The 26,830-nt window shown below is 39.9% G+C and overlaps 2 protein-coding genes across 4 annotated transcripts in view; both read left to right on the forward strand.

Moving 5' to 3' along the window:
• Positions 1–18,161, forward strand: part of ITCH (itchy E3 ubiquitin protein ligase) — a 62,561-nt gene extending 44,400 nt beyond the window's left edge. The window contains exons 13-24 of one of the 3 annotated variants that reach the window (XM_054218945.1): positions 710–838; positions 1,479–1,551; positions 2,527–2,598; positions 4,647–4,735; positions 5,390–5,549; positions 5,834–5,967; positions 9,778–9,918; positions 11,692–11,812; positions 13,337–13,441; positions 13,675–13,771; positions 14,159–14,231; positions 14,674–18,161. In XM_054218945.1, coding sequence (XP_054074920.1) covers positions 710–838; positions 1,479–1,551; positions 2,527–2,598; positions 4,647–4,735; positions 5,390–5,549; positions 5,834–5,967; positions 9,778–9,918; positions 11,692–11,812; positions 13,337–13,441; positions 13,675–13,771; positions 14,159–14,231; positions 14,674–14,773 — 1,294 coding nt within the window. In that variant the 3' untranslated portion in view covers positions 14,774–18,161. Of the gene's footprint in view, positions 1–709; positions 839–1,478; positions 1,552–2,526; positions 2,599–4,646; positions 4,736–5,389; positions 5,550–5,833; positions 5,968–9,777; positions 9,919–11,117; positions 11,246–11,691; positions 11,813–13,336; positions 13,442–13,674; positions 13,772–14,158; positions 14,232–14,673 lie in introns of those variants that run through there. The other 2 variants (XM_054218946.1, XR_008469062.1) reach the window with 2 other exon arrangements.
• Positions 18,162–19,564: 1,403 nt separating this feature from the next.
• DYNLRB1 (dynein light chain roadblock-type 1) lies at positions 19,565–25,673 on the forward strand. The gene is made up of 4 exons (XM_054218947.1): positions 19,565–19,723; positions 22,327–22,402; positions 23,880–24,047; positions 25,155–25,673. The coding sequence occupies exons 1-4, from the start codon at positions 19,580–19,582 to the stop codon at positions 25,196–25,198; spliced, it is 432 nt and encodes a 143-aa protein (XP_054074922.1). The 5' UTR covers positions 19,565–19,579; the 3' UTR covers positions 25,199–25,673.
• Positions 25,674–26,830: the final 1,157 nt, after the last annotated feature.

Here is a 26,830-nt window from a genome sequence, read left to right on the forward strand (position 1 = left end):
ACTATGTGTCCAGGGGTAGTAGCTGTAGCCAGAGATTGCGATTTTTCCATCCCGGTCACAGCTGCAGCAGCTGTCTCTGTGGAGAACACCATTACTCTTAACCCAACAACCACATGTGCTGGCTTCACAGTTAGACACATGGTCCTGCAGTGCAGTTCTGCAGAGGGAAGTCACTCTGAGAGCACTTTGGAGTGACGCTACTCAGGTCTTCCAGATACACTGAGGTCTGGTTTTGTGTATACCAACATCGAATTGGAAGTTGTTGAAAAATTATACAAGATTAGTATTTGCATTTGCTTTTATTGTTGTCATTCTGAAACTCTCTAACTTTTTGGCTACTGTGATTATACATCGGGTACCAAAAGCTATTTATTAAAATTATGTCAGTTTTCAAGTAAAATCCTAATAGTTAGAAGAGAAAATGATGTGGAGGAAATATTGAAAACCTTGCTTACATTTTTTCCTTAAATTTCTGTTTTCTGTTATTCCAGGTAGTGCAACCAAATGAGCTAATGTTTATTTAAACAGTCTAATTGAGAGCTGACATGAAAATTTAAGAGGGGAAAAAAAGGTAGAATAAGTATTGAACAGAAAGCTTCTCAATCCGTAGTTTTTCTAGATCTGACAAAATTTTTACCGTCTCAGGTATTGTTCAATTGACTTAATGTATTAAGTTGATCAGTTACCGTATATATGCTTGTATCTTTAGCCAATTAAATGAGAAACCCTTACCAGAGGGCTGGGAAATGCGATTTACTGTGGATGGTATTCCATATTTTGTGGATCACAATAGAAGAACCACTACATATATAGATCCCCGAACGGGCAAGTCTGCTCTGTAAGTGTTTTTAACATTATACTGTTTTCAAAAGTGAAGTTTAGCAAGCATCGGTTTTGAAGGTTTTGTTCTCTTTGTATGCTTTTTTTTTATGCAGAAAGTTTTACATGTAATAATACTTCTTAATTTTGTGGGTTTTTTTCATCCGCTGGTAACTCTTCCTGAAGAAGGCAGTGTTTTGAACACGTCAGAATCCTTCTTGCCAAGGAGTACATAAGACTTGAGGGTAATGGAGGAGCTTCATCGGTACTGTTGATGACCAGATCCTTTCCTTCCAGTTACAATCAACCCTTTCTTTCTTGGATTTTTAGGAACCAGAATGGAGTTAAAACCAGAATTTAACTCTCAACTTTAATGAATATCATCCCATCCTTATTCTTAGAATCTTTTTCACAATTAATAATCAGATGCTGTTTAAAATGTACTGTGTATGCACTCCACAATTTACACAGGAAGATTTTTTTTTTAGTTTTAAAAAAAAAATTACACCCCCAAATCAAAAAAAATGTGAGTAAGAGTCTTCCAACTAGATAGCCAACTGAACCATACAACTATGTAACTAATAAATTTGCAGGCTTTTACTTAAATTACAAAAACACTTTTGAACGTCTTTTTTTTTTTTTCCTCCTTTTGGTTCCAGAGACAATGGACCCCAGATCGCTTATGTGCGTGACTTCAAGGCAAAGGTCCATTATTTCAGATTCTGGTGTCAGGTATGGATTCATTTCTTGGGAATAGTTGTTTGCATTTTGGGGTTTTGCTTACATGCTTTAAATGAACTCTTCGATGCCTTGCAAGTAAAGGTAATCAAACTACTTCAGGGTTAAAGGTGAGTTAAATTAAGAGGGAGTGACTGCAGGACTTGTATAAACTCACGTAAGCTTTAAAGCTGGGTAGGCTATGGCTTTCAGACTCTTTAGAATAAAGGAAAACATCAATTTCGCTACCTTTCTGGATTTCAGAATAGTGTTTTCCTTCTGCTGTTAATAAAGGAAGATATGGAGGCACAGTATTTTTATATTTAAGACGAGATCTACTTTCTGCTCGAATGCATACTTCTGGAAGAAAATGCCGGGCATTGGACAAAGAAGGTGCTTGTCTAACCATTGAGGAATATACTGTGTTGCACCTTAACGTGCTCTAGCAAGGTATCAAATTCCAGCCTCAGTCTTGGTCCTCTAAACATCTTGTATCTCAAAAGAGTAAGCAACTTGGTGTTTAGGAAAAACTCTTTAAAACTCTTAAAACTGGTTTAAATGTTCCAGTTTTCAAGAGTCATTGAGTTGTCCTTTGAAAAATAGCAGAGAGACTAGCCTAATTTTTCACTTTGAATTTTGTGCAGAATAACCTAAATTTTCTAATTTTTTATTAAATTGTGAGGTAGAAAGCCTTGGTGACTTGCAATATGTTGTTGATCTTAATTTTTTCCAATGTCTTGTAAGAGTATGGTGTTTGAACCTGTTCTGAGCTAGATCTGGAGGCATGTGTACCTCACTGCAGATAGCAGTATTGGAAGCATTTTGTTCTTGGAGCAAATTACAATTCAGATATCTTGATTGCTGGGTTTGTTTTATATGTATTATTGAAATTCAACTGTAGCTCTTAAAATAGTATATACAATAAATAACAGTCAAAGCTCGGTATTAGAAACTTTTAAGTGATTGCACCTCTAAAAAATTTCATTTCAGCAACTGGCACTGCCACAGCACATAAAGATTACAGTGAGCAGAAAAACGTTATTTGAAGACTCATTTCAACAGGTATTGTATTAAAACATGTTAGTCGTGGACGTGGAAAGTTGAGTTGATTAGATTTATTGTCACATGGCATTCCTGATCCTTTGACATCTTGCTAATGTTACTTTAAGTGAGACTAACAAAAAAGACCAGTTTAATAGTTGGGATACATCCATATTTATATATTAAAAATTCATGCTAAAACATGAAATTCTGGCTCTGAAGACTGATTCATCTGACAGAGAAGGTGATTTTTTTTTTTATTTTTTATTTTTCCTCATAATTCTTTAAAATCTGAGTGAATTTTGAGGGAAGCGCTGTGGCAGAGCAGCTCCCCGTTCTTAGGAAGTTTTCATGTTTGGTTTACATTTGTTGGCACCAAAATATATTAAGTTGCTTTTAGTCTGGGTGTTATGGGTCTTTAAATGAGTAATGAAATGTTTAAAAGAAAACAAAAATTATTAATTCTATTTAAATTATTAGCACCAAAATTCTTGTTAATGTCTATAGGCCTAAACTGTGGTTAAAATTTGTTCCTATGCGATATTTTCAAGTGCTTTTGAATTTGACTTTTACTTTTTGAATGTTCATTATGGCAATAAATCACTCCTGTTGCTTTGAAGACAAAAGCAGCTATTTGTCGCTTTAAGAAGATACATAGAAACAGACTTGGAAGTGCATGGAACAATTCCTCTTGGCACATACTCCTCTTGGCCGCTTCTCTATTTTTCTGACTTAAAAGTAACTTAAGAAAATGCAGAACTTCTCTAAGAAGGAGGAACTTTTAGCTTCCTCTGTCCCTAGCTGAATTTTTTGTTTAAATCTTCCCATATATCTTCAGGCTTCGTTTCTCGTAGGAATTATCACAGATGTGTCAAGCCAGGGAATTTGAACAAATAGAATAGTATGTTTTGAGACAAATATGTTCTTAAATGAAGATCAATGCTTTCTTGTTCAAACTGCTGTAAACTGGCTCAGTAGAAGCAACAAATGGTGCAGTTGGCTTTTGGAACAGTGATGTCTTCAGATAAAAGGGGTTAGAAGCGGACAAAATAAATGCTGTAACTGAAGGTTAGCTACAGCCTTATTTCTAAAATTGCACTTGGTCCTTTTCCAGTAACCGTAGCGGTAACAAAATTATACTGTACTGGAAAGAATCAAGGGATAGATTATGTCATTGCGTAAACGCCAGCAAACCTGGCTTTCCTTAGGAAAACAGGGGGCCTTATCAATAACTCAGATGACATAATCACAAAGACCTGTGTTAATGTTTTATACTTATTAGTCATTCATCAGTTGCAGATGTCTTTGTTGGGGTTATAAAATGTTTTGTGATGGTTACTGCAGACATCCAGAAGAGATTTTAAAATGCAAATCCTGACCCAAATTCCGTGCCTGTCATTGCAAACAAAAACTTAAGGTTCTTGGACACACACAAGTGTTATGTGAAATCTCTTTATGGAAACCTCCAACAATTGACCAAATCGGCATAATTACAAATTTCGGTCATTGTATTAAAACCAGCATTAGTCAAGTTCCTTTGCATCTATCATTCTTCCTAACTTTTAAAAATCAAACAAACCAACCAGCTAGGTTTTTGTTATCCTCTTTGGGAGATGAAGCTGTAAAATTAAAAAATATATAATGTATGTTTATTATTGTTTTGTTTCTAATTTTTTTTTGAGTCCTTGGTCATGTGTCTTCATTACTTGTAACCGGGAATATCATTCATTATGGTATTTAACAAACACCAAATTTACTCACTTTGGGCCCACTTATTTATTGGCTGGATTTCTGTCATATACTTACAGACAGGATGCTGGCCGAAGTATCCCAAGTCTTTAAGAATTATTATTTCCTTTTCTTTTACATCTTTTTAATCTATGGAAATGGGTTTGCACTAACGCTTCAAATTCCATGAACATTCCGTAAGCGGGTACTTCACGTACTCATAGTTCATTTTATGGTCTGAATTATTAAATACTACATTGCTTGATAGCAAATAGTAATAAGTCTAGCCAGTGCTTGTAGCTGTTTTCTTAAAAAGAATTGGTTGTTTTTCTTTTACTAAGATAATGAGCTTCAGCCCTCAGGATCTACGGAGACGTTTATGGGTTATTTTCCCTGGTGAAGAAGGCTTAGATTATGGAGGTGTTGCAAGGTAAACGAAACTGAAATGGCAAATAATTTCTTTTTTTTGCAAGTTGTTGGTGTGAAGAATTCCCCAAATCAGATACTTAAACTGCAGTGCTTGCAAAATATTAGTGAAGTTTATTCCCTATCTTTCCTTGGAATATCTGAGGAAGACATATTAAGATGTATTCATGTCTTAAAACTGTGTAAAACTATTTTCAATTCACGTTAGGAATTACTTTAATCATCTCAGTGATTAGAGAGATGCAGTTTACTGAACTACAGTAAACCTTTGGCACAACTCTTAATATCACAGTTTATTGAAAAAGTTAATAGAAATCTCCTTTCAAGTCAAAAGTCTGTACTAGAATGTAACCGAGAAGTGCATATATTGATTAGGATTCCCTAAACCCCTGAAGTTTAAATCAGTGCTAGACTTTTAATCTGCTCATTTAGATAAGGGTGTTTTTTATCCAAACCACTGCCAGTTGTATATCATTGTAACTTTGCATATTAATTTATTGTTTGTGTTGGTTTCAATTTGGTTTCAGTTTGGCCTAGCATAGTTTCTGGTGAAGAAGTCACATTGCCTACCTGTGTGCCAAACTCAACATGAGTTAGCAAAAGTAATTGCTGATTTAATTTATTTTGAAATGTGTTTTTGTTGTTTGTGTGATTTCAGGGAATGGTTCTTTCTATTGTCACATGAAGTTTTGAACCCAATGTATTGCCTGTTTGAATATGCAGGGAAAGATAACTACTGCTTACAGATAAACCCAGCCTCTTATATTAATCCAGACCATCTGAAATACTTCCGATTTATTGGAAGATTCATTGCCATGGTAAGCTCAAGAGCAGAAAGCGGTGTTCTCGTGTCATTTTCCTATAAATAAATATTGTACTGTCAGATGGATAATTAAACAATTAATTTTTGAGTTGAAACTATTACCGGGTTTGGTTATAACTACTGTTGGTATAAGTTAATTGAGCATATTAGCAGGCATGATATTCTAGGTTGTTTTAATTCTTTGACTGTCAGATCTCATTGGTACAGAATGTAGAATGTTGTCATATTAAGTATTCAATCATCCTTTGCATTATTTTGTCTGTTTTCATGTTCCTTTAGGCTTTGTTCCATGGGAAATTCATTGACACTGGTTTCTCTCTGCCGTTCTATAAACGTATCCTAAACAAGGCAGTAGGACTCAAGGATTTAGAATCTGTTGATCCAGAGTTTTACAACTCTCTCATCTGGGTAAAGTGAGTTTGACTTGATTTTGTTCTTGAAATAGCTATACAAGGTTTTTGATTTTCTCATATGCCAGGAATTAGATGTAAATTTATTACTAAAAGCCCTGCTGGAAAGTATAATATTTCAATTGCAGAGCAGTACTGGAGTTTTACTGTATTTTTAGGTAACTAATAGATAATAATTAGATAACGTGATAATGCAAAAGCCTTCATTGAATATTCTGCACAGCATCTTGCATTTCATTTTTGCTCTTTTTTAATAAATCTACCTAGACGTTATACAGATGTGGCAGTCTTGAACACTCTCACAAATACAATGGCCTGAGTAAATTCCACTGAAACTTTTCAGATAACTGATTAAAAGAAATCGGCAAAAATCCACTCAGTGTTTCTCTCTTAGTTAGAAACATAAAAAGTTTAGTGCTATAATAACGTGAAGTTAACAAATATACTTCATTATTTCCTACCACGTAATTCTTCTGTTAGTTATACCTGAAATTTGACTTAGGGGTTAATATTGAGGATTTAATGCTTTAAAGAAGTTAATGCTCATGCGTTTTGCTAGCTGTCCTCGGTTTTTTGCTTCAAGCTGAATGATTCAGGACCATTCCCACGTATAGTTTTCCATGTGTGCCTTGTCAGTCAGCTGCTGTTCTGCGTTCGTACACTTTGGGTCTTCTTTCTCCACTCCTTTGCAGGTTCCTCTCCAGAGAGCAGCAAGTAAAAAGGATCTGGAGTTTGTAGAATGTAATTATTTTGGAATTATGTGTTAAAAATATTTTAAGAAATAATTAAAAAAACCCCTCTTAGATCTAAAGCATTGTAATTCTGTACTTACTTTACAGTAGCAGGACTCCAGTAGTCCATGGTTGATGTGCACCATTTGTTTCAGTAACACAGATGATTTTCCTTTCCCAACAGTTAAGAAAAAAAATTAGAAGGAAAAGACAAAAAGACAAATTCAGTTAAAAATTTTTCTTGCCTCTGCTATAGTAAAAACAATTTAGCATAAAAATTAGTCTTTTTTTAATGTGACTAGAGAGATAAAACATTTTACTTAAGAATCGTAAAAAAACAGAATAGTTTTAAAAATGCTTTGAGGATTTCATAAAAGGTTTGGGGATAGATTGGCTTTAAAAATGCGGAAATAAATGTAAAAGACAAGATTGTCATCTGTAGTGGTGAGTCTTGGAACCATTATCTTGAATAACGAGGAGAGGGGAAAGCTGCTTCATGAGATGTTTACAAATTGAGATAGAAATTTTGATTTGGTTTTCAAAGAGTCGTATGTTCCATACTCAATGTATGTGCTGCTAAAAGGTGTAGTGAGTTACAATTCCATTAGGAAAAACTGAAAATAGTTGCTATTTGAGTAAAGATGCCATGAAACTGAGGCCTGAAAGGGAAGAAAAGGTCTCAAAAGCTCTAAGTCCTGATTTTGGCAATTAAGGAATCCTGTTACCTGTTTCGTAGTCAGAAAATGTACCTATATTTGTTTTTAAAAGAAGGGCCGTTTTTTTGTCATCTTGTGACTTACTGAGTTTTAGAGACCACGCAAATATGATACTGCAAGTTATATAGGGAAGAAATCTGCATTAAATCATGGAGGAAGCTATTACTGATGAATGATCTTCTGACTAAATTGTACCAAGTTGTATGTGTAACAACGTTTACCTTAGGAACAGCATCAATCTGTTAGTATTTTGTGGGAAGTCTAGAGTAGAAGGGTGTTATTTTAAGCTGTTATCTGTAGACATAGTTGCATTTTTGCATTTGTGTGTGTAGTGTGCATAAGCTGGCCACTTTGCACATTTCAAAGCAATGGATTCTCTTTATAACACCCAACAATTGCAAGGTCTTTCAGTGCTGCTGGAATGTGTTACATTTATTCTCTGTGTGGTTCTTTTGGTGCATATTTAATTTCCAATGGTCTGAAGGGAAGCACAGAGGCTGCTGGTCTGTGGCAATAAATGGGAACTTGTCACAGACATCACAGACTGCTTTTTCCCCTCCTTTTAATTCAAAGCATGCAGTTTTGCCAGATACCACCTGGTGGATAGTTGGTGTGAAACTTCCAAGACTGAATTCTGGGGTGCCAGTAGTCCCTGAGGACAGATTTTGTCAAAGACAGGAGGCACATCTGTAGTAAGGAACTGGAGAACTCAAAACTTACTGTCAAGAACAGCTCTTGCGTATCACTCTGTATATCAGGGTTTCAAATGACTAAGCTGCCCTGGCTACATACGCTTTTATTCACCTGCACTCAGTATTTGGGGTTCAGCTTTTTTTTTTTCCTTTTTTTCCTCCTTTTACTGCAAAAGAAAGCAATAAGGAAGCCTCAGGTTGTAACGAGAACTTTTCTGGAGGCTGTCTCTAGAGCAAACGTGACCCAAATATGAGTCACAATTTCTGTAGCGATAAAGAAATCTTCTAGGTTGGAGTCCATGAAAGGCTTGCCGCTATAAGAAAAAACAAAACACTTAAGGGTATAAAAAATTTGGAGAAAAACCCTCACACTTCTGAGGGATGCACATTGCCCTCTACGTACAGACACCCAAACTTCAAGCTCAGTGTAGCCCGCTCATCTGTATTGCTGATAAAGTTGTCCTTGAAGGAAATGACTGCAAATTTGTAAGGGAAAAAAAGACATGTCTGTCAGGGTAGGCATAACTTTGTTTCTCACCAAAAAAGCAATTTTTAAAACTTTGCAGGAAGCTTTCAGTAGTTTTGAATTTCTTGGTGGTTCTCCTATCAGGTGGCCATTTTTCTCATTCCTGCAATTTTGAAAATTTCACAGAATCCCCGAGTTTGGAAGGGGACCTCTAGAGGTCACCTAGTCAAACCTCCTTGCTCAATCTCAGCTACAGCAGGCATCTTTCATTTTAAAAGGGGTGATTTTATTTCGTTACCCATCCATCTTCAGCCTTCCCTCCTCATCTGCGATTTCACGCAAGAGCAGGTATTTTGGAAAGATCCAAGTTCAGAATTACTGTTGTGTCACGGTGCTTGATAAACCACAGTGATGTCTTCAAGGCTGACATTTCTGTGTTACGGTTCAGGAAAATATCTTGATTTTGCACTTTAAATTGGGGGAAAATGGTCATCAAAACCTCTGCGTGTGCAGGTGTTTCTTCACAGAAGCACGTATCAGCATATAAATTACAGTGCTTATACCTGGTATTCTCCTGGCTGTTAATGCCTGTAAAGAGAATAGAGTTTATTTGAGCAACGTTTGTTGGTTCCACATTCTTCCTATGTTGAAATTTCTAAGAGAATTCCTCTTTAGCAGGAGTATTTGTACTTTGCTGACTTAGGAACTTGGGACGTTTTAGTATGCTTATAAGATAGTCCCGTAAATATACAGGAGTTGAAGATAATTCATTAAGCATGCAAAGTGTGTCTTAGTTGTTTCTTGTCTGCCACTCTCTGAGCAAGTGACAGCCACATTTTCACACGGTCCTTACGTTACCTGTTAGAAGAAGCAATCATGCAGTGAAATAGGCAAAAATGTCATTACTGGAAAAGTTCGTATTTCGTAGCCATTCCAGTATTCCATAGCCATTCCGCAGACCATAGGCAGCAGGTAGCTTGTCAGCCTTCTCATTGGTAAATTTAAAGGTGCTACTGATCAAAAATTTCTGATCAGGAGTCCAATTCATTTTTGCACGTTGATGAAACCATAATTATTGTGTAAGGAACACTTCCTTACCTTGATTATTTAGCTCCAAAACGTTTGTTTTTTTTAAGGTTCTTCATACTCATCTCCTCTGAGTACAAGGTCTTGACACAGTTATTTAAAATTTTTTTTTTTTCTTACAGGGAGAATGATATTGAAGAATGTGGCTTGGAAATGTTTTTCTCGGTTGATAAAGAAATTCTAGGTGAAATCAAAAGCCATGATTTGAAGCCAAATGGTAGCAACATTCTGGTCACAGAAGAGAACAAAGAAGAATACATTAGGTAAGAATAAATGAAGATTTTAAAATACTCTTACTGCCGTCTTTTCTTTCATTAGCTCTAGCAAGGAAAGATTGTCAAACTGTAACCTGAAGCATGACTGAAATTCCGTCTCTGTGTAATTGCTGATGTTGGCAATAAGTGGCAATTGTTTGGATATCATATTTGAAAGAAGAATATTGAGAGAAATAAGTTTTTAAAAGCCACTTTTCCCAATTATTACAGTTAGTAGAAGGTCTACTTTTTTTCCTAGAGAAATTGAAGTTTAGCAGAACAGCATGACAACAAATCCGAATGTCAGGTCCTTCATGAAATTGTTGCATGTGTTTATTACTGGAATTATATTGCTTCATAGCCTGCCGATATTCTACCCAGCCATTTATTTTTTAAACTTAAGAACATTTTTGGATGCTTTTGTGATGATTCTTATTTTTTAAAGATACTTGGGATTGCTACTAGTTTTATCTGAACTGGTTGTATACTATAATTAGGTCTTAGCATTTGTAACCGGACGGTGTTATGAATGATGTCATAAGTTGCGTTGTCATAAATTATTATGTTTGCAGTACCAGAATGTTTAAACCAATAGGTTAAAAAGGAAGGAGCCTAAGCACGATTAAAGAATAAAAATGTGAACACCGACCTGCGGAAATATCCCCTTCTTCCTCAATGTGCAGCAGTACATAAACTCTGCTTTAGGGTATGAACGTCAACATATAAACTTGGAGGAGGTGCTTGCAAAAAAACATAAATATTCACATGTTGCAGGCACAAAATAAACTGAATCACAGTAGAATTTTCCTCTCTTTCTTACGATGTGTTCTGTGAAAGGCTTCTCTCATGGGAAGTGGGGAGGGAGGAGGGAGCAGATTTTGTTTTCATCGCATGAGTAATCTGAAGACATTTCAGAAAAGGTGGTATTTGCAGAAGATACATACTGGCATTGTGCGGTTTTGCAAAGTATTCATACTGGGGTTGAAAATAGGATCTGCAGAAAACCATTCTCTTCTAGTTTCTAGGAACCCAGGGAGAGCTCGGATTCGAGTTTCACTCGTATTCTTTTGTCTTACTCCGAGTCCTGCTTTAAGTCCCCAAGGTTTCTAGGATTGAAATCAGAAAATAGCCATCTCTCCTTTAGACTCCCATTCTCCTGCCAGGTTAGGCTTGAATTCAGCATAATATCTGCTTCTCCCTGGGTTCAGGTTCTTCGGGTCTCCTGCCTGCTTTTCACCCTTTTATTAATGGAGAGTGGAGTTTCTGCCACAGAGCAAAGTTTCATGATTAACAGAAACAAATATGGAACTTTCCAAATGGACATAGTCGTTTCTTGGTAAGCTAGCAGTCCTACTTATCTTCACCAGTACAACTTGACCTAGTTTTTACCTTTTCGTGGATAATGACTGAGATTTCTGGGGAGAATATTAGACAAATATAGCTCAGTATTTTTTTTTTCTTTCGTCAAATACCTAGGGACTGCTGTGCTCTCATTAATATAATCAGTGAATAGGTGCAGCCTGCTCTTTGGGTCTAAAATACTTTCCGTAGCAGAGTGGTTGGAAACATAGGGTTTTAACTTGAAGAAAAACCAGAATCGTTTGCACGGAGTAAAGGTTACTAATAAAATTATACAATGCTCTATCCCCAGAACTTTCCAGACTTTCCTTTTTTTTTTTTTTTTAAACTTAGTTTACGGTTCGTCTCAAAATAGGCTAACAAAGATCTGGGCTTTGGTTAGCACAGGCCATTTAAACTATCTTTCTGTATCTTCTTTTTCAGGCTAGTAGCAGAATGGAGACTTTCCCGAGGCGTTGAGGAGCAGACACAGGCTTTCTTTGAAGGCTTCAATGAAATTCTGCCCCAACAGTATTTGCAGTATTTTGATGCTAAGGAACTGGAGGTAAAAGATTGTTTGGCAATTGCTAGATCCATGTTGTTACACATAAAATACTTAAGCTCCAGTCATTACGTTTGAAGAGCAGAACTCACTGAGGCTCTTCAGCAGAACTCACCGAGAGCTCTGCATTGTGGAGCATATGAGGGAAACATTATGGAGTGGTATTTGATTAGTGTGTTTCCCTTCACTTTCATCTTTGCAGCCTGTGTACACGTTTCCAAAGGGTAAGATTCTGCCAGTAGAAACTTCTTATCAAATTGCTTTTGTAATCCTCAGCAATTTGTTTTGCCTGTGTTTAAAGAATGAGTAACTTGACAGAAAGGAAGATAAGACCAGATAGGCAGTGGATGATCTCATATAGACTGGACCAGGTTCTAGATGGTTTTGAGATCTCAAAATTACACTTTCTGTATCATCTGTTCAATTTAAAAAGATAAAAACATAAAAAGAAAACATCCTGTTTCTGGGCTCCCAGTTCAAGACAGAAAAGGAACTAGTGGAGAGAGTCCAGTGGAGGGCTATGAAGATGATGAGGGGCCTGGAGCATCTCTCTGCTGAGGAAAGGCTGAGAGCCCTGGGGCTGTTCAGCCTGGAGAAGAGCGGGCTGAGAGGGGATCTCACCAATGCTCAGCAATATCTACAGGGCGGGTGTCAGGAGGATGGGGCAAGGCTTTTTTCAGTGGTGCCCAGTGACAGGACAAGGGGCAACGGGCACAAACTGGAACATGGGAAATTCTGTCCGAACACGAGGAAAAACTTCTTTCCTTTGAGGGTGCCAGAGCACTGGAATAGGCTGCCCAGAGAGAGGGTGGGTGTGGAGTCTCCTCTGGAGAGATTCAAAACCCACCTGGACACGTTCTTGTGCAACCTGCTCTGGGTGACCCTGCTCTGGCAGGGGTTTGGACTTAGATGATCTCCAGAGGTCCCTTCCAACCCTGGCCATTCTGTGATTCTGTGTTCCTAGCATAGAATTTTATGGCTGGGCAATGATAAACTGTTCCTGGCTTAGATGTCTAAATGCAAGCAATTACTCCATTTCTCATGGCAGAGATGACAAGAGGAAATGGCCTCAGGTTGCGCCAGGGGAGGTTTAGCATATATATCAGGAAAAATTTGTACACTGAAAGGGTTATTAAGCATTGGAACAGGCTGCCCAAGGAAGTGGTGGAATTGCCATCCCTGGAAGTATTTAAAAGCCAAGCAGACATAGTGCTTAGTGACATGGTTTAGTGATGGTTTTTGTCAGTTTTGGGTTGATGGTTGGACACAATCTGAAAGGTCCCTTCCAACCTAGACGACTCTATGGTGCTTTCTGTTTTGTGGCCTCTCCAAGTACACTTCATGAGCAGTCATCATTCTTTGTTGTAGAAGTTTTGGATAAAGTTTAAAATTACAAACAAGTATACTGTCACTGCAGATGCTTCTAAGTACGGGTGCGGTTGATGTCCTGTTTGGCTGTGTGGGAAGTCATAGAAGGAAAGTCATAACTTGCATTCGCGACCTTATTTCCCTTTTTCTCCCCTAAAGGTGCTTCTATGTGGAATGCAAGAAATCGATTTGAATGACTGGCAGAGGCATACCATCTACCGGCACTACACCAGGACCAGCAGACAGATAATGTGGTTCTGGCAGGTTTGTAGACTGTGTTTTATTCTTGGACCAACAGAAGTTACAGAGCACAGCTACAGCTTAGTAAACAACGGTCAGAATTATTGAGCAGATCTGCAGTGTGTAAATATAAATTCTTACTGCTAATTCAGCTATTCCTAACAGTCATGTAATCTGTTAATCTATGGATGATGATGATGGGAAGATCTGAATATCAAATCTATACCTACATGTTTATTTCAATTATTATTTTTCAGTTTGTGAAAGAAATAGATAACGAGAAGAGAATGAGACTCTTGCAGTTTGTTACCGGAACATGCAGATTACCAGTGGGAGGATTTGCTGACCTCATGGGTATGCATTAATAATGCCTCTAATGCATTAGATATTTTTTTTTTTTTAAAAGAACCAAGTTATACATTTATGGACACTTTTAATTAATTTTATATTTGAATGTTGTTTTGTAAGTCCTGTATATACTTGAGCTGTGGTGGAAAAAGAGATGGAGGGAATGTTTACAGCTGTTGTATTGAGTTTGAAAATCACTTCAAATTAATACATGTCTCCACGTGCATACTTTGATCTGGACAAGGTTGAATAGTGGAAGACAGATGTCTCTTTTCTGTGTGAGTAATGGTGATTTTGTTTTGTGTTTAAGCCTCTCATGCCGCAGTGGTAATGTGTTACCTACTGATACAAAGGTAGCTAGACCTATGACTTATTTATTTCAATTTGTTACAGGGAGCAACGGACCCCAAAAATTTTGTATTGAAAAAGTTGGAAAGGAAAACTGGTTACCTAGAAGTCATACCTGGTGAGTATGTAACAAATCAGAATTTTACTATTGTTCTGGTTTTGCTGACAACAATCTACGCGGCGATTTTAGTGAATGGGTAATATACTTAAATGGTTGAGACTAGGTGAAAGCAAAGTTCTACCGATAAACTTTGGTGTTGAATAAAAGCTGAACTTCTGAAAAACACCTGTGGAATGGAGTAGGTTCCATTGTAAATTTTGTGGATTTGTGTATTAGTGAAAGTTGAGTGTAATAAACAGTACTGTTTAAAGAGGTTGGGATCGATTCAAGTGGTTAAATACTAACTTTAGCTTTCAGAAAGACATAAATTTACGTTGGCGGTCACCTTTTCACAGGGTATAAATCCTGGTATCCATCTACACAGCAAAAAGTTTAGTTACCCATATTTTTTGTGATGGTTTAATTATTTTTCAGTACTTATTTTTTTCTTTATTTTCAGTTTCAATCGCTTAGACCTTCCACCCTATAAGAATTATGAGCAGTTGAAGGAAAAGCTGTTGTTTGCAATTGAAGAAACAGAAGGATTTGGGCAAGAATAGCTAAAATTTGCACCTCGAAGAATGTGAACTCAACACGATGTATGTTCTTCACTTCTTCTGCTTGTTGCACACTTCATTGTAAAGTAGACTTGACTTGGATTTATTTAACAATACTAATATGTAAGTAAATGGATGTTATCCTGAGGTTTTATCCATATTAACTCTGGATTTCTACTGAGCACTTTCAGAAATCAAATGAGCAATCAGATACGGCTACAAATGAATTATGACCTAGGTAGAGGTTTAATACAGCTTTGGGCTCTGCTTCGTTTTACCATTCATTAATTAGAATGTGTCCTTAATGACTGACACATTTTTAACAATAGTTTTGTCTTTCCTTTTTAGTAGCATTTTTTGCTACTGATGCACTGGGAAGTTCATTGGTAGCTGCAATGCTGCAGCATCGTCATAAGCCTCTTTACAGCAGTGTAATTAGAGCCAGCTTGTAACGATCCTCTCCGTACCGTGAGCAAACTCATTGCTAAAGCTCTTTTTTCTAACTCAAGCGTGGCCAGACTGTTTTTTCCCCGCCTGGAGCCTGCTCACATGCCAGCTGGACTCAAGCTGCTGTTCAGGGGATGTCAAACTGTGGCACAAATCCAGGGCATAGCTTTGCTTTGTTTTTTTCCAAATCCTGCTAATTTCAGCAAAATAGACACCCGCCCAAAGTTGTTGGAACATTTCTGTGTGCCCTCAGAAGAATTCTGATCTTTTTCTGTGTAACACATTTAACTTTTAAATCAATGTTAACACTGTGGTACTTCACTTGTTTTGCAAAAGACAAGACCACCTGGGATTGCACTGATTCCATTTAGATTCCTGTTTGCAGACTGATGTTTCTTGTCAAAAGTGTTAATGGACATTATTCTCAGTGTTATTCTTACATGTAGCAGTCAGTTTGCTCTGAAAACTGTATTGGGTTCTCAGGAAGAGGTGCAAAACAACTGGATTCGGAAAATGGTAATACTTATCATTTTTGCTGATGAACTGATATATTGTCTAAAGCTGAGAGGATTAGAAAGTTCAGACACGGATTACAGATTTTTTTAAAAGCTGGAGCATCAGTAAATAGTTCTATAAAGATTGAAACTAAAGTTTTTGGGGGAGGTTTCTAAGCTAATTCACCCTAAGCTGCTTACAGCTAGTAACTTTTGTGAGTTCCTATTGGACTAATAACATCTTTTACTTCCTTTTAGAATATGTTAGTATTCGATTCTCTTCTGGTTTACAATAACATTTTGCATTTTACTGCTCCTTTAGACTGAATGCACTTTTTGGGTATGATCAGCTCTTTCCTTATCTGAAGGGAGGAAAGCAAACCTCAGTGAGCGGAGCTGTTAGCCGCAGTAAGAGACCTGACACTTGAAATAGCATGTAGCACATCTTAAAGCATAAGCGCAGCTCAGAGCCGTTGGGACAGCGAGCTGTTTTTAAGAGGCTTCTAGATATCGGAGGTGAAACAGGACAGTGGGAAACTGTAAAACTGAACTTCCAGTCTTGAAGAGAGTATTTCTTTCCTGCTGTCCCTTCCGACTAAACCATATGAGGGAAAAACTGATTCAGGCCTAAGAACCAAGACACTACAGTTTTTAACTGACTTCAAGAGTTTTTCAGGTCATACAATACATGATTATTGGAAGGCAGAATGATTAGGCTTAAAGTGAATAACTCTTTTGTCATGCGTATTCTAGGAAAGGCATAGAAAAGAGTTTCTGATGATACAGAAATGACCCTCTTACAGTTTCAATGATGGTGAGAATTAATCTTACGTCATGGCTTTACGAGGAGGAAAATCTGCCAACTTCAAAACGTGTGATGGATATATTACCATATACAGCTCATGAGGAGAAAAAAAGCCTTATAAATATTTTCTGTTTATATTAATTCTTACAAGGAAATGTAGTTGTCTAACGTATTTACAAGAGAGATTAAATTAAGCAAGATAATGCAAGATTAAGCTATGAAAAATAGTGTTCTGCATAATGCTTTATGATTCGTGTAGGGAACCTAGAAATATTGTTAATGTATAAAAATCACCCAAAAGGCTTTCAGCCCTATATTTTTAAAATAAAGAATAGTTATAATTGAAATAGCCTTAGCCCTAGTTCTATAGGGTATGGCTGTTTAATATTTTTATGGTTGAAATGTTTAGTTCAGGAAAAAGGTAAACGCTTGTATATATTTTTGCAGTCCGGGATTCCACTTACTCCATTTTTTTCTTTAATTTAAACGGCATGTTTATATGTCTTTTCTGCTGTATTAGGATGGGGGAAAGGGGGCTGGATATCCCAAGCACCAGATACGATTTTAAAATATTGCAAATAAAGAATTCATTGGGGGGTGGGGAGGGGAAAAATCTGTGAAACATTGGATTCGACCAAAACATAAGAAATTTAAAGCAACTTTACTGTGTTAAATTGGCAATATTCTGAAGTCAGAGGTGAAGATCACTTAGGCATTTTACTTTGTCAGCATTGTGGATGCTAACAAATCTGTTCTTACAGCATGTTCTGTAGAAATAAACAGGAATGAATCTAAGCCACTGGTGCACTTTTCTGTTCTTTATATGGGGATCTGGTGAAAACGTGTGGATGAGCCCACAGTATCTGGTATCCCAGATAATAGATTATTATGAATTGGACTTAGAAGTAAGATTTTCAGCAGAGATTAATGAACTTGCCTCCCACTACTTCAAGTGATTTAGCAGCCTGAGCTGCGTAAATTCATGTTATGTCACAAATCTATATTCATATGCAACTGTCAATTCATTCTAATTTTCAAGTATTAAAATAACTTTTATTTAGAATTTTGCCTTATGAGAACGACATGAGAAAATTAAATGCTGAGCTGCTGATCTAAGAATTAACAAAGCCTTATTGTTCTGGGTAGCTCAGGAAATGTTAATATACTAATGAGATGCGTGGTAAATGTATCACAGAATGGTTTGGGTTGGAAGACATGGTCATGTCTTCCCTGATCTAATATGGAAGTTGTTTGGGTTTTTTAATCCAGTTGCTTGTATTTAAAAAAAAAAGGTGGGTTTTTTATTATTCTGAGAAAAGTAAAACAAAAAAAAAAACCCGCTTGTTTAAATTTTTTTTTTGTTTGAATTTTTACTACATGCTGCACTGGATTTGTAATCTCAGCTCCCTCTGTTATATTGGTATCTCCAGCCCCCTTTTTGTGATGTCTTTTAATTTTCTTCAAGAATCACTGTTTGTGTATATGTGCTCTAGTGAACTCGTATATAAACTGGGATCAGCAGCACTGGATTGTAAAATACTGTACTGAAATTCATTGTTGAAATTTCCTTGCATTGTAATTTCAAATACTCAGGTAACTGTAACAGTATCTCAGTAAGTCAAATACTTTTATAAAACTACTTAAAGAGCTGGTAGTCTCGTCATTATTCCCTCTGTGTTACGAAGCATCCGTGTGCAAATAAATTGTCTGTCTGCTCCTTTGGAGGGTGAGGCGTTAGGCTCTCTGAAGTTGTTTTTCTAGCACAGGTCTTCAGGAATATTTCTTTCCCGAGACACCTTCTGCCGTTGTTGATTGCACTGGAAATTCATTAGGAGATTTCAGACATGACTGCCTTTGTCACTGGTTAGAAACTGCAGATTAAACAATTCCTGAATTTTTGGTGCTCGTGATCCTGGGGATGCTGCCCTGAGGAGAGGGTGAGGCTGCTGGTCTGTCAGTGCCGGTGCCCTGAGGAAGACGGTCTGGAGAAAGGTTCTGCAGGAGCCACAGCTTCAACATTTCCTTGTGCCACTACTGCAGTGATAACAAAAATGAGCTATGACTGTGCAAGGTTGTGTTTTCTCTTCTGTTTAGGGGAAAAAAGCTCAGGTGAGAGTGACCAGCCTTGTTGTTACCCTGAGCTGCCTCCTCAAAGGCAGAAGTGGTATTTACCTTCTTCCTCTCATCAGGACCCTCTCCTGATCACCAGGACCTTGCAAAGATAGTTGAGACGGGCTTGACAATTGCTTTGGCCAGCTCCCTCAGTGCTCACCAGTACATCCCATCACTCTCATGAACTTGTTTATGTCTCATTTGTTCAAATGTTCCCTAAACTGCTTCTCCTCCACAGAGGGCACCTTCCTTGCTGCAGACCTTCCCACTGGGTTTTCGCTCTGCTTACTTTCCCAGATGTTCACACGGGTTTGGTTTATACAATTTTGTTAGCAGTAACAACTCCCAACTATGCTGGGACCCCATCACTGCTGGGACTAGAAGTTGAATGCATCTGTGGTAAAATGACTTTACATAACCAAGCTTTAAAACTTATGGCTGGGTTAATAAGAGAGATTGGAATTTAAATTAATTTGGTTACAGAGCTGTAAGTATCCACCAGAAGGGAAAATTGCTGTATCCCTGGGATCCTAACGAAGGATTTGTGCTGTGTCTGCTCTTGACCCATCAGCTCCCCAGCAGTGCAGAAACGGCAGGATGCGCTGGAGGAATCTTCTGTCGTCTCTGAGCAGAGAGTAGTGACTGCTGGGTCTGAAGGACCAGTGACCTCATCTGCCACGTCAAATACTTGAAGAAAAAAAAAAAAAAGAAAATAGTTCGCGAGGTCGCCTTTCTACTCCTCACCCGGGGCAGACGCCACCTCTACCCGTCTGACCTGAGTCCCCGGGGTCTTCCCCGGCCCGGCCGGTTTAGGGGTGCGCCAGCGCGGCCAGCACTCACCCTGCCCGGGCGGCTCTCCCCGCCCCACCACGGTTACGTGAGGCCCGGGACTTTGGGGGTCCGCCGAGGCGGCGGGTCCCCGGGGCGGCGCCTGTTCCGGGCCCTGAGGCGATGGGGGCGAGGCCTCGCCCCGCCCTGAGACAAGCACTTCCGGGGCAGGGCGCGCACGCACCGCCCCCCTCCACGCCGATTGGCCGAGCGGGCAGCGCATGCGCGCGGGGCCGTGACGGGGCGGAGCGGCGGCGGCTCGAGATGGTGGGCGAGGAGGCGGTGGCGGGACTGTGGGGGGTGTCTGTACTGCCGGGGCGGCGGGGGCGGGGGTGGGTGTGGGTGTGCGCTCCTGGGCCGCCCGTCGCCCGGGCCTCGGGGGACTCCGGCCCGGGGAACGCCCGTGTCGGCGCTGTCGCCGGCGCCCGGCCCGCAGCAGGCGCCGGGCGAGGCGGGGGGGAGCGGCCGTAGGGCCTCCTCGGACGGAGGGGCCGCTAGCTTTCCCGTGTCTGGTGGCTCCGGGGGCCCCTGCTTGCTCACGTAGGGGCTTCACTGGGAGGGCCGAGCCCAGCCGGGCTTCTGCCCCGAATCGCGGGCCTGGAAAGCGTCTCATTGCCATAAACCTTCCGTTAATTCTGGGGGGCACTGGAGCGGGCCGTGTGACGGCGGGCAGAGGGAGGAGAGTGTTTGTGTTTCTTACGGCTGCCAGGTTACAATTCCCAAAGCTGAAAGCACTCGGGGGAAAAGGCAGCTTTAAGAAAACTGGCTGTTTAGTATTCTGTGGAACTTGGAACCTATTTATTTCCTTATTATTGTGTTGGAGGTTGCTCCCTGTTCAAATGTATTGTTGGCTAGCACACATTCGTGAAATTGGGGATCAAAATAGGTGGGAAAATTTCTAAAGAAATAAATACTGGACCAAGTTGCAGGGGGAAAATTGACATAGTCTAATAAGACATGCTGTTTAGGCGATCCTAGGAGTTGAACTTTTCTAGATGAAAACAGGAAGATAAAGGCAGTTATATTGTATATACAGCAAAGGCTACACAAGAGCAAATTGGTGATGGAGGGATATTTATTCTCCTTTTCGCAGCGCATCCCTCCTTCCCCATATACTGTCTCTTGTAGTTATTCAGCCCTGCATTAAGATAGTTGTTGTTTGTTTCAGGAGTTAAATACGCTATTTTTTCATCAGTAATATTTGTGCTGGTCTGGTGAATCAAACTGGCTTGTGGAGGTGTTGGACAAGCACCAGAGTGAGTGTCTGTGAAGTTGTGCGTGTGTGTCAGGGAGAAAGAACAGGGGGCCAAGACCTTCCCGTGTCAACAGCAGTGAGCTGTTGGAACGGATCACCCCGCCTGTGAGTTGGAGCGTCTGTTGGTTGTTAGAAGAAATGAAAAATTTGTATTGTTCTGTATAGATGCTTCTTTGCATCCAGATAGGCTTGTTAAGGTTCAATGAAGAAAGGGTTTAATGAATCAGGACTTAAATACTGCTATTAAGAGGTCAGGAAATCATTTCAGACTTAACAGCGTGCCACCATATTTCTCTCAGCATTTGTACGCTCTGTTTCACTTCCCTTGTCTTACATTGGAAAATAGCCTGGCATTCGGAAATAATCAAGAGCTGTGTTGAAAAGACAGAATTTTTCTATTTTGGATAAGGCAGAAAAACTCTGCTTTGTGAAGACAAACTCGGGTGTTACCATCTCTTATCAGCAACAGATGTTACTCCAAGCAGCTTACACTAACGGCACTCTGCAGCAAGTTCGCTGGTAGTGCTGAGGCTGTGTTGTTTTGTTAGGACAAGCCCTTTTCCCTGGGAACCGGGCTTACAACATGGCTGGGCTCGTTTGCTGCGGGGTGGAAGTGGAGAGAGGGTTGTTCACGATGCCCAAGACACACGTTTTGCCAGATGCCCCTTACTGGTCTCACCTTTCCTGAGTTCAGGTGATTCCTGTCTTCCCTCCTGGACTGTTTCTGTGGGACTCTGTCTTGCAGGATCTGAAAGATGCTGTGTGTCTCTGTTTCCTTTAATGGGAATAAGAAATGCTAAATATTTACCCAGTGTGGAAAACAGCTCAGGTGCTGAGTTTTTCTGACTCTATTAGACAACCCATAGTTAAATTTTGATTACTGTCTTGTAGCAATGGCAGTTGTGCAGAAGGGTTTGAAAGCTCTTCTGAAGCTGATGGTGATGTTTACAGGGAAGGCAGAGGGACTACTGCCTTGGCCTTCAGTTTTTATTTTTCTCTTTTTTCTTTTCTTTTGCAAAGCTGTAAGTTATTGCTAGTGGTTATAATCTTGTAGCTATCCCAGCATGACTCGTGATTATAAATAAATAGCATTTATTCAGTCTTTTTCCCCTCACTTTTCTTATTTGTAATTGCTCTTAGCATTCATTTGATAAAAGGGACGGTAGTCGTGCACCCAGAATGTATTTTTTTTTCCTCTACTTTTTTCATAAATTCCATGTATATTTTTCATATGTGATTTTAGCTTGACAGCTAAATTGTAGCAGTCTGACTAAGCAGTCTTCCAGTTGTAAGCCTACAGTAAGAAAATGACACGGGAGGTTGCGGGAGGGTTGGGGAGGAGGAGGGAGGGAAAGATTAGAGGGGAGTTCCAAATTTCCACAACTTATAATCACAGATGAGCAAAGAGTGAAGACAGATGGAAAACAATGGAAAAGGTTGTGCAGAAAAGGTATTATTGAGTAGTACTGACACTTTGCTGTATAGAACAGTGTAGGTGGTATCTGTTTGAATCATCTTTGTGCAGCTTTATTTTCAGACACAGTATTACAAAGCTTCGGTGGAAGGCAAATAGCAGCTGTAATCATCTATTGATTTGGTCTTTCTCTGTTTGCAGGCTGAGGTGGAAGAAACACTGAAGCGTATTCAGAGCCAAAAAGGAGTGCAAGGAATCATTGTTGTTAATTCTGAAGGTACTGTTTTCTGAGATACAGCTTATTCTAAACGTGCGCTTTAAGGACCGCTGATTGTACTACTTGCATTTAGACTGCAGTCCGTCTTTAGCACAGGTTTCCCTGTAGCCAAAGCAGATGGACAGTGGTTAGGCTCCAAGAGAAAACTGGATTCCCTTTTCTGCAAGCTCACTTTATTATTTTAGGAAATAAATTAAATAAATTAAAATAAATTGCAAAAGCTTAGAAGTACTCAAGTTACGCCAGTGTTTGAGACCGTGTTCTGTCAAAGCCTTTACCAGTAGCACTAAAAGCTCTCATGACATCTCAGATCTTGCAGCCGTGCGTGTGCAGGATGCTGCTGTCTTGGCGGACTCGAGTAGCTTGGCAGCTGTCTCGTGCTTGTGGCTTCCTGAGACGCATAAGCTTATTGTCTCTTTCTGGAGTCACTGAAGGGTCCAACAGAGCAGACTTGTTCCGAGCACTCTGAATACACTGTGAGCAGCCCAACCTCTTAAATTGTGTGATTATCAATTTAAATCGAACGTTTCCTAGAAAAAAATCCTTAGAAAAGAAGACAGTGGCTCTATATGAATATATCGAAGATCAGATCATTGCGTACTTGTATGCCACTTGTGGTCCTGCTTGCTGCTTTTTCATGGAATCACAGAATCATCTAGGTTGGAAAGGGCCTTTAAGATCATCAAGTGCAACCGTCACTCATGACAGTGCTCTCCAGGCCGAAGCTGCGCTTATTTGAACATAGACCTGCAGCAGTATTTCTGCCACGCCAGTATGTGGTACTTGGCTGTTGCCTTGTTCTGACACGCAAGCTGAATTTCGGCTGGCTTTCTATGGGAAAACATCTCCAACGGGTGGCAGAAGTATATAAGGGAGGGAAGGCTCTGGCCAAACAGTGTCAGCGTGTCTGCCCTCTTGGCTGGTGCGCAGGAATTGAACAGGGGACCTCGCAGGACTGCATCAACTCTTGTGGCTAAATGTCAGAGCCTCCGCTTTGTCACTGTGTGATGCAGCAGCTGATGTCCTCCTCCATCAACATTGACCCCGGCCTGGCTTACTTGAATGTCATTTAACTGGGATGTTCAGGAGCCTTTCTGAGAGGAAAAGCTGTCCCCAGTCATGAGAACAAAACCAAAGCATTGGTATTTCCTCTCTCCCCCAGATACTTTTTTTGTTGTTAATTATTTCTATTTATAAATCTCATAAATAAACAAATACATGAAAAAGCAAAAGTAAAGCACTTATGCTACTAGAGGTAAACAGTTCTTCTCACCTACACCTGTGGTTCCAGATCTGAGACTTTCCACATCTTATTTCTGTTCATGTTCTTCTTTTAAGCTTTTAAAAAGAACACTCCCTGGTATAGCGACAACATCTGCTGAGATTAACCAGCCACCCCTGTTGGACCTGATGATGCCCAAGGTGGATTTAGTTCTGGAGTTTGTCACTGTCCCTTGCTGTCCCCTGTTTCTTGCAGGTATTCCCATCAAAAGTACTATGGACAACTCCACAACGATTCAGTACGCGGGCCTCATGCACAGCTTCATCATGAAAGCAAGGAGCACTGTGCGAGACATTGATCCCCAGAATGACCTCACGTTCCTGCGGATCCGCTCCAAGAAAAACGAAATCATGGTGGCACCAGGTAAAAGCGAATGGGGTGAAAGCAGGCATCAGGGAATCCAGCAGAATTCTTTTCTTGTGAGATAACACTGTCAGCCTGAGAGAAAAGTTCTACCTGCTGCTTTATTCATATTGTATAATCTCTTCTTTTCCAAGAAGCTGTTTTGCTTTCTTCAGAGTTGAAAGCTTTTATCTTTGACCTAAGTTTGCTTTTTCATGTTTGAATGTGGGAAATCACTTTCCTCATTTCATGCTGATCAAAGTAGAAACTGTTAAATAGTGTTTGAAGGTGTGTTGCAGCCTCTTACGCTTTGCATTTTTTGGTTTAAAACCACAAGAGTTGGAAATGAATACGTTTGGAGAGCAATTTCAGTTCAGCGCTGTAGACTGAGCGATAAAGCAAAACAGTCTAATAGATTTTCCAGTTCAGAGGAAAGCAATAGAACAGACTGTAGCTGTAATCATGAGTCACAGAATATACCAGCAGCAACCTTCCTTTCAGGAAACGTTCTCAGTATCTCATCACATTATGAAAGAGGAAGCAAAGAGCTAAGTGCAGTTCTTTAACGTGGCAGGAACTTAGCTTTGCATGGGCTCTGTGGTGGGATTGTGCTGCTGCGAAGGCAGAGGAGGGATTGCAGTTGGCAGCGCACTGCTCCACAGGGACTGCTGGAGGCAGACAGGCTCTGGGGTTTATGCTGAGGCAGCCTCTGATTTCCATTTGAAGGGTGAAAAGAGATGAATAAGCATTGCTCCAGGAAAAATGCAGCTACAGCCGCTGCAGCCCAGCAGCCTGCCTGTGAGATACGGGAAATCTCTGTCTTGCACCGCCTGTTTTGATTCCATCATCGCACGTGCCAGTTGCTGTTGCTTCCTAGGCAGAAGCTGAGTTCAATTCAGTTGGCTCGGGAGCACGCGGTTTCTAAAGCTGAGACTTCTTCCTCAGTAAAACTCATCAAAATAAGTGATCTGACGTGCCAAGCTGGTTTTGCTCATTGAGAATGAATGTTGGGATTCTATAGTTCCCACTGGGCAGCAGTGAGATATGAAAAAACGTTGACGTTTACTGTTGCTGTGAACAAATACCAGCAATGAAAGAATAATTTGTTTATTTTTTTTTTTCCTCCAGATAAAGACTACTTCCTGATTGTCATCCAGAATCCAACTGAATGATTACACTGACTGGGTCTGGTTTTCCCCCTTTGCCCGACTGTTGTTTTTTTTTTTTAATTTAATGGTAAAGCATAGAGCATTAGTGTTAACTCTGCTGTGCCACTTCAATAATGTCTGGATAAACAAAAGCAGGTGGTTTTGTTGTTTACAAACAGAAAAAGTGGCTTTTTTTTTTTGGTATCGCAAGTCATTTTGAGGAGAAGTTGGTGAATTAGAATCAGGCAGTAAAAAATGCAACAGATCCTTTTAATAGTTAAGATATTATAGTAAAACTCTAATAATGTTCTAAAAAAGATTATTCTTTGTATGTTTCCATGCTTCTGTCACCACCGTTTGAGTCATGCTTTTACACTATTACTTTCGAATGACTGTAAATATGAAACTTGCCTATCTTCTAGTGCTGTCTTATTCTGTTCGTTTTACAAGTTCCTTTGAAAAAGCCTGGCCATATCGAATTAAAAAGTGTCATCGGTGACTGTTGTTGTGTTGTGTGTTTTCCTTCTGAAGATTTTAATTATTCTCATGATTGGTTGAGGTTTTCTTCAAAAAATAGAACCTTCCTAGGACTATATTTACTCATCTGTTGCTGTCTCTAAACAAGGATTTAGTCTAAGTGCATGTGCAATGTAGTTATAACTCCTCGTATGTTGGAGCATTTTCCTACCAGTTCCTTTTTGTTTCAGACAGAGCAGTGTTGTGGCTAAGGAAGGCCATGGAGACTGCCCGTTGGACTCTCACGCCATCACAATTCAGTAGACAATTTGTTCTGGTATCTTCCTTTAGTAATTTTTTATGGATGGCCACTAAGGACAAAAAAAAGGTTCCTCCAAAATAATAAAGGGGTTATTTTTGTAGCCTTGAAAGAGCCTTGTAATTGCGTGCAGAGCTCAAGAATTTGCGCCGAATGTCGGTGTTGAACATATTCATCACGTGTGTGACAGACGCAACTGTGGCTTGTCCTGAAGAGTCTTAGCGATGTGCAAAAGGTCACAGCCCAGATTCAGAAGTGATGCACATTGTCTTGCACTGCATTTTCTTTGTGTACTCGGGTGGCTCAATACAGGTAATGGCTACAGCAGGGAGCCGCTTCCTTCCCCAGGCTCATGTGTCCCATGGAGAAGAGGGGGCAGCGGGTACCATGGCTGCCTGCTTGTGCTTCATCCTCCTCGCATGTCTGTCCTCAGGCTGCTTGTGACGGAAGTGTGTCACCAGCCTGAAAAGGAATGTCTCCCGCAGTGCACCTCAGCAAAGGGGCACAGCCGGCAGGCATGAAACGCACTGTGCAGTTAAAGAACGAACCTTGATTGAGTAACTGCTGTTTTGTGAGGGGATGCTGTTTCTTGTGCTGGTGAGGGATCACTTCCAACTCGTGTACCTCTGTTGGCAGAAGCGTAACCTGTGTTTAGCCCTGCTCTTTCAAAATTACAAGCAGTAGGAATATGCGATACTGTCCAGTTCTACGCCGAGGAACAGAGTAAGGATTTAGGGCCTAGGGGGTGTTCCAGGCAACTGCCTGCAGTGCAGTTTTGGAATCTTAGTCAAAATATCAGTGTCGACTCGGACACTTTTCTGGATTTCAGAGTACGAAGTGATGGGGTGGATGTGTGGTGACTCAAACAGCTGAGGTAACCT

The sequence above is a fragment of the Rissa tridactyla genome, chromosome 12 (assembly GCF_028500815.1).
Source record: "Rissa tridactyla isolate bRisTri1 chromosome 12, bRisTri1.patW.cur.20221130, whole genome shotgun sequence".
Classification (NCBI taxonomy): Eukaryota; Metazoa; Chordata; class Aves; order Charadriiformes; family Laridae; genus Rissa; species Rissa tridactyla.

What these genes read in the sequence shown, in the direction of transcription:
- DYNLRB1 (XM_054218947.1), top strand. Translation starts at nt 19,580, where the DNA reads ATGGGGGCGAGGCCTCGCCCCGCCCTGAGACAAGCACTTCCGGGGCAG. An exon ending in AGCGGCGGCGGCTCGAGATG is followed by an intron (nt 19,724 to 22,326) that starts GTGGGCGAGGAG and finishes CTCTGTTTGCAG; the next exon opens with GCTGAGGTGGAAGAAACACT. An exon ending in CATTGTTGTTAATTCTGAAG is followed by an intron (nt 22,403 to 23,879) that starts GTACTGTTTTCT and finishes TGTTTCTTGCAG; the next exon opens with GTATTCCCATCAAAAGTACT.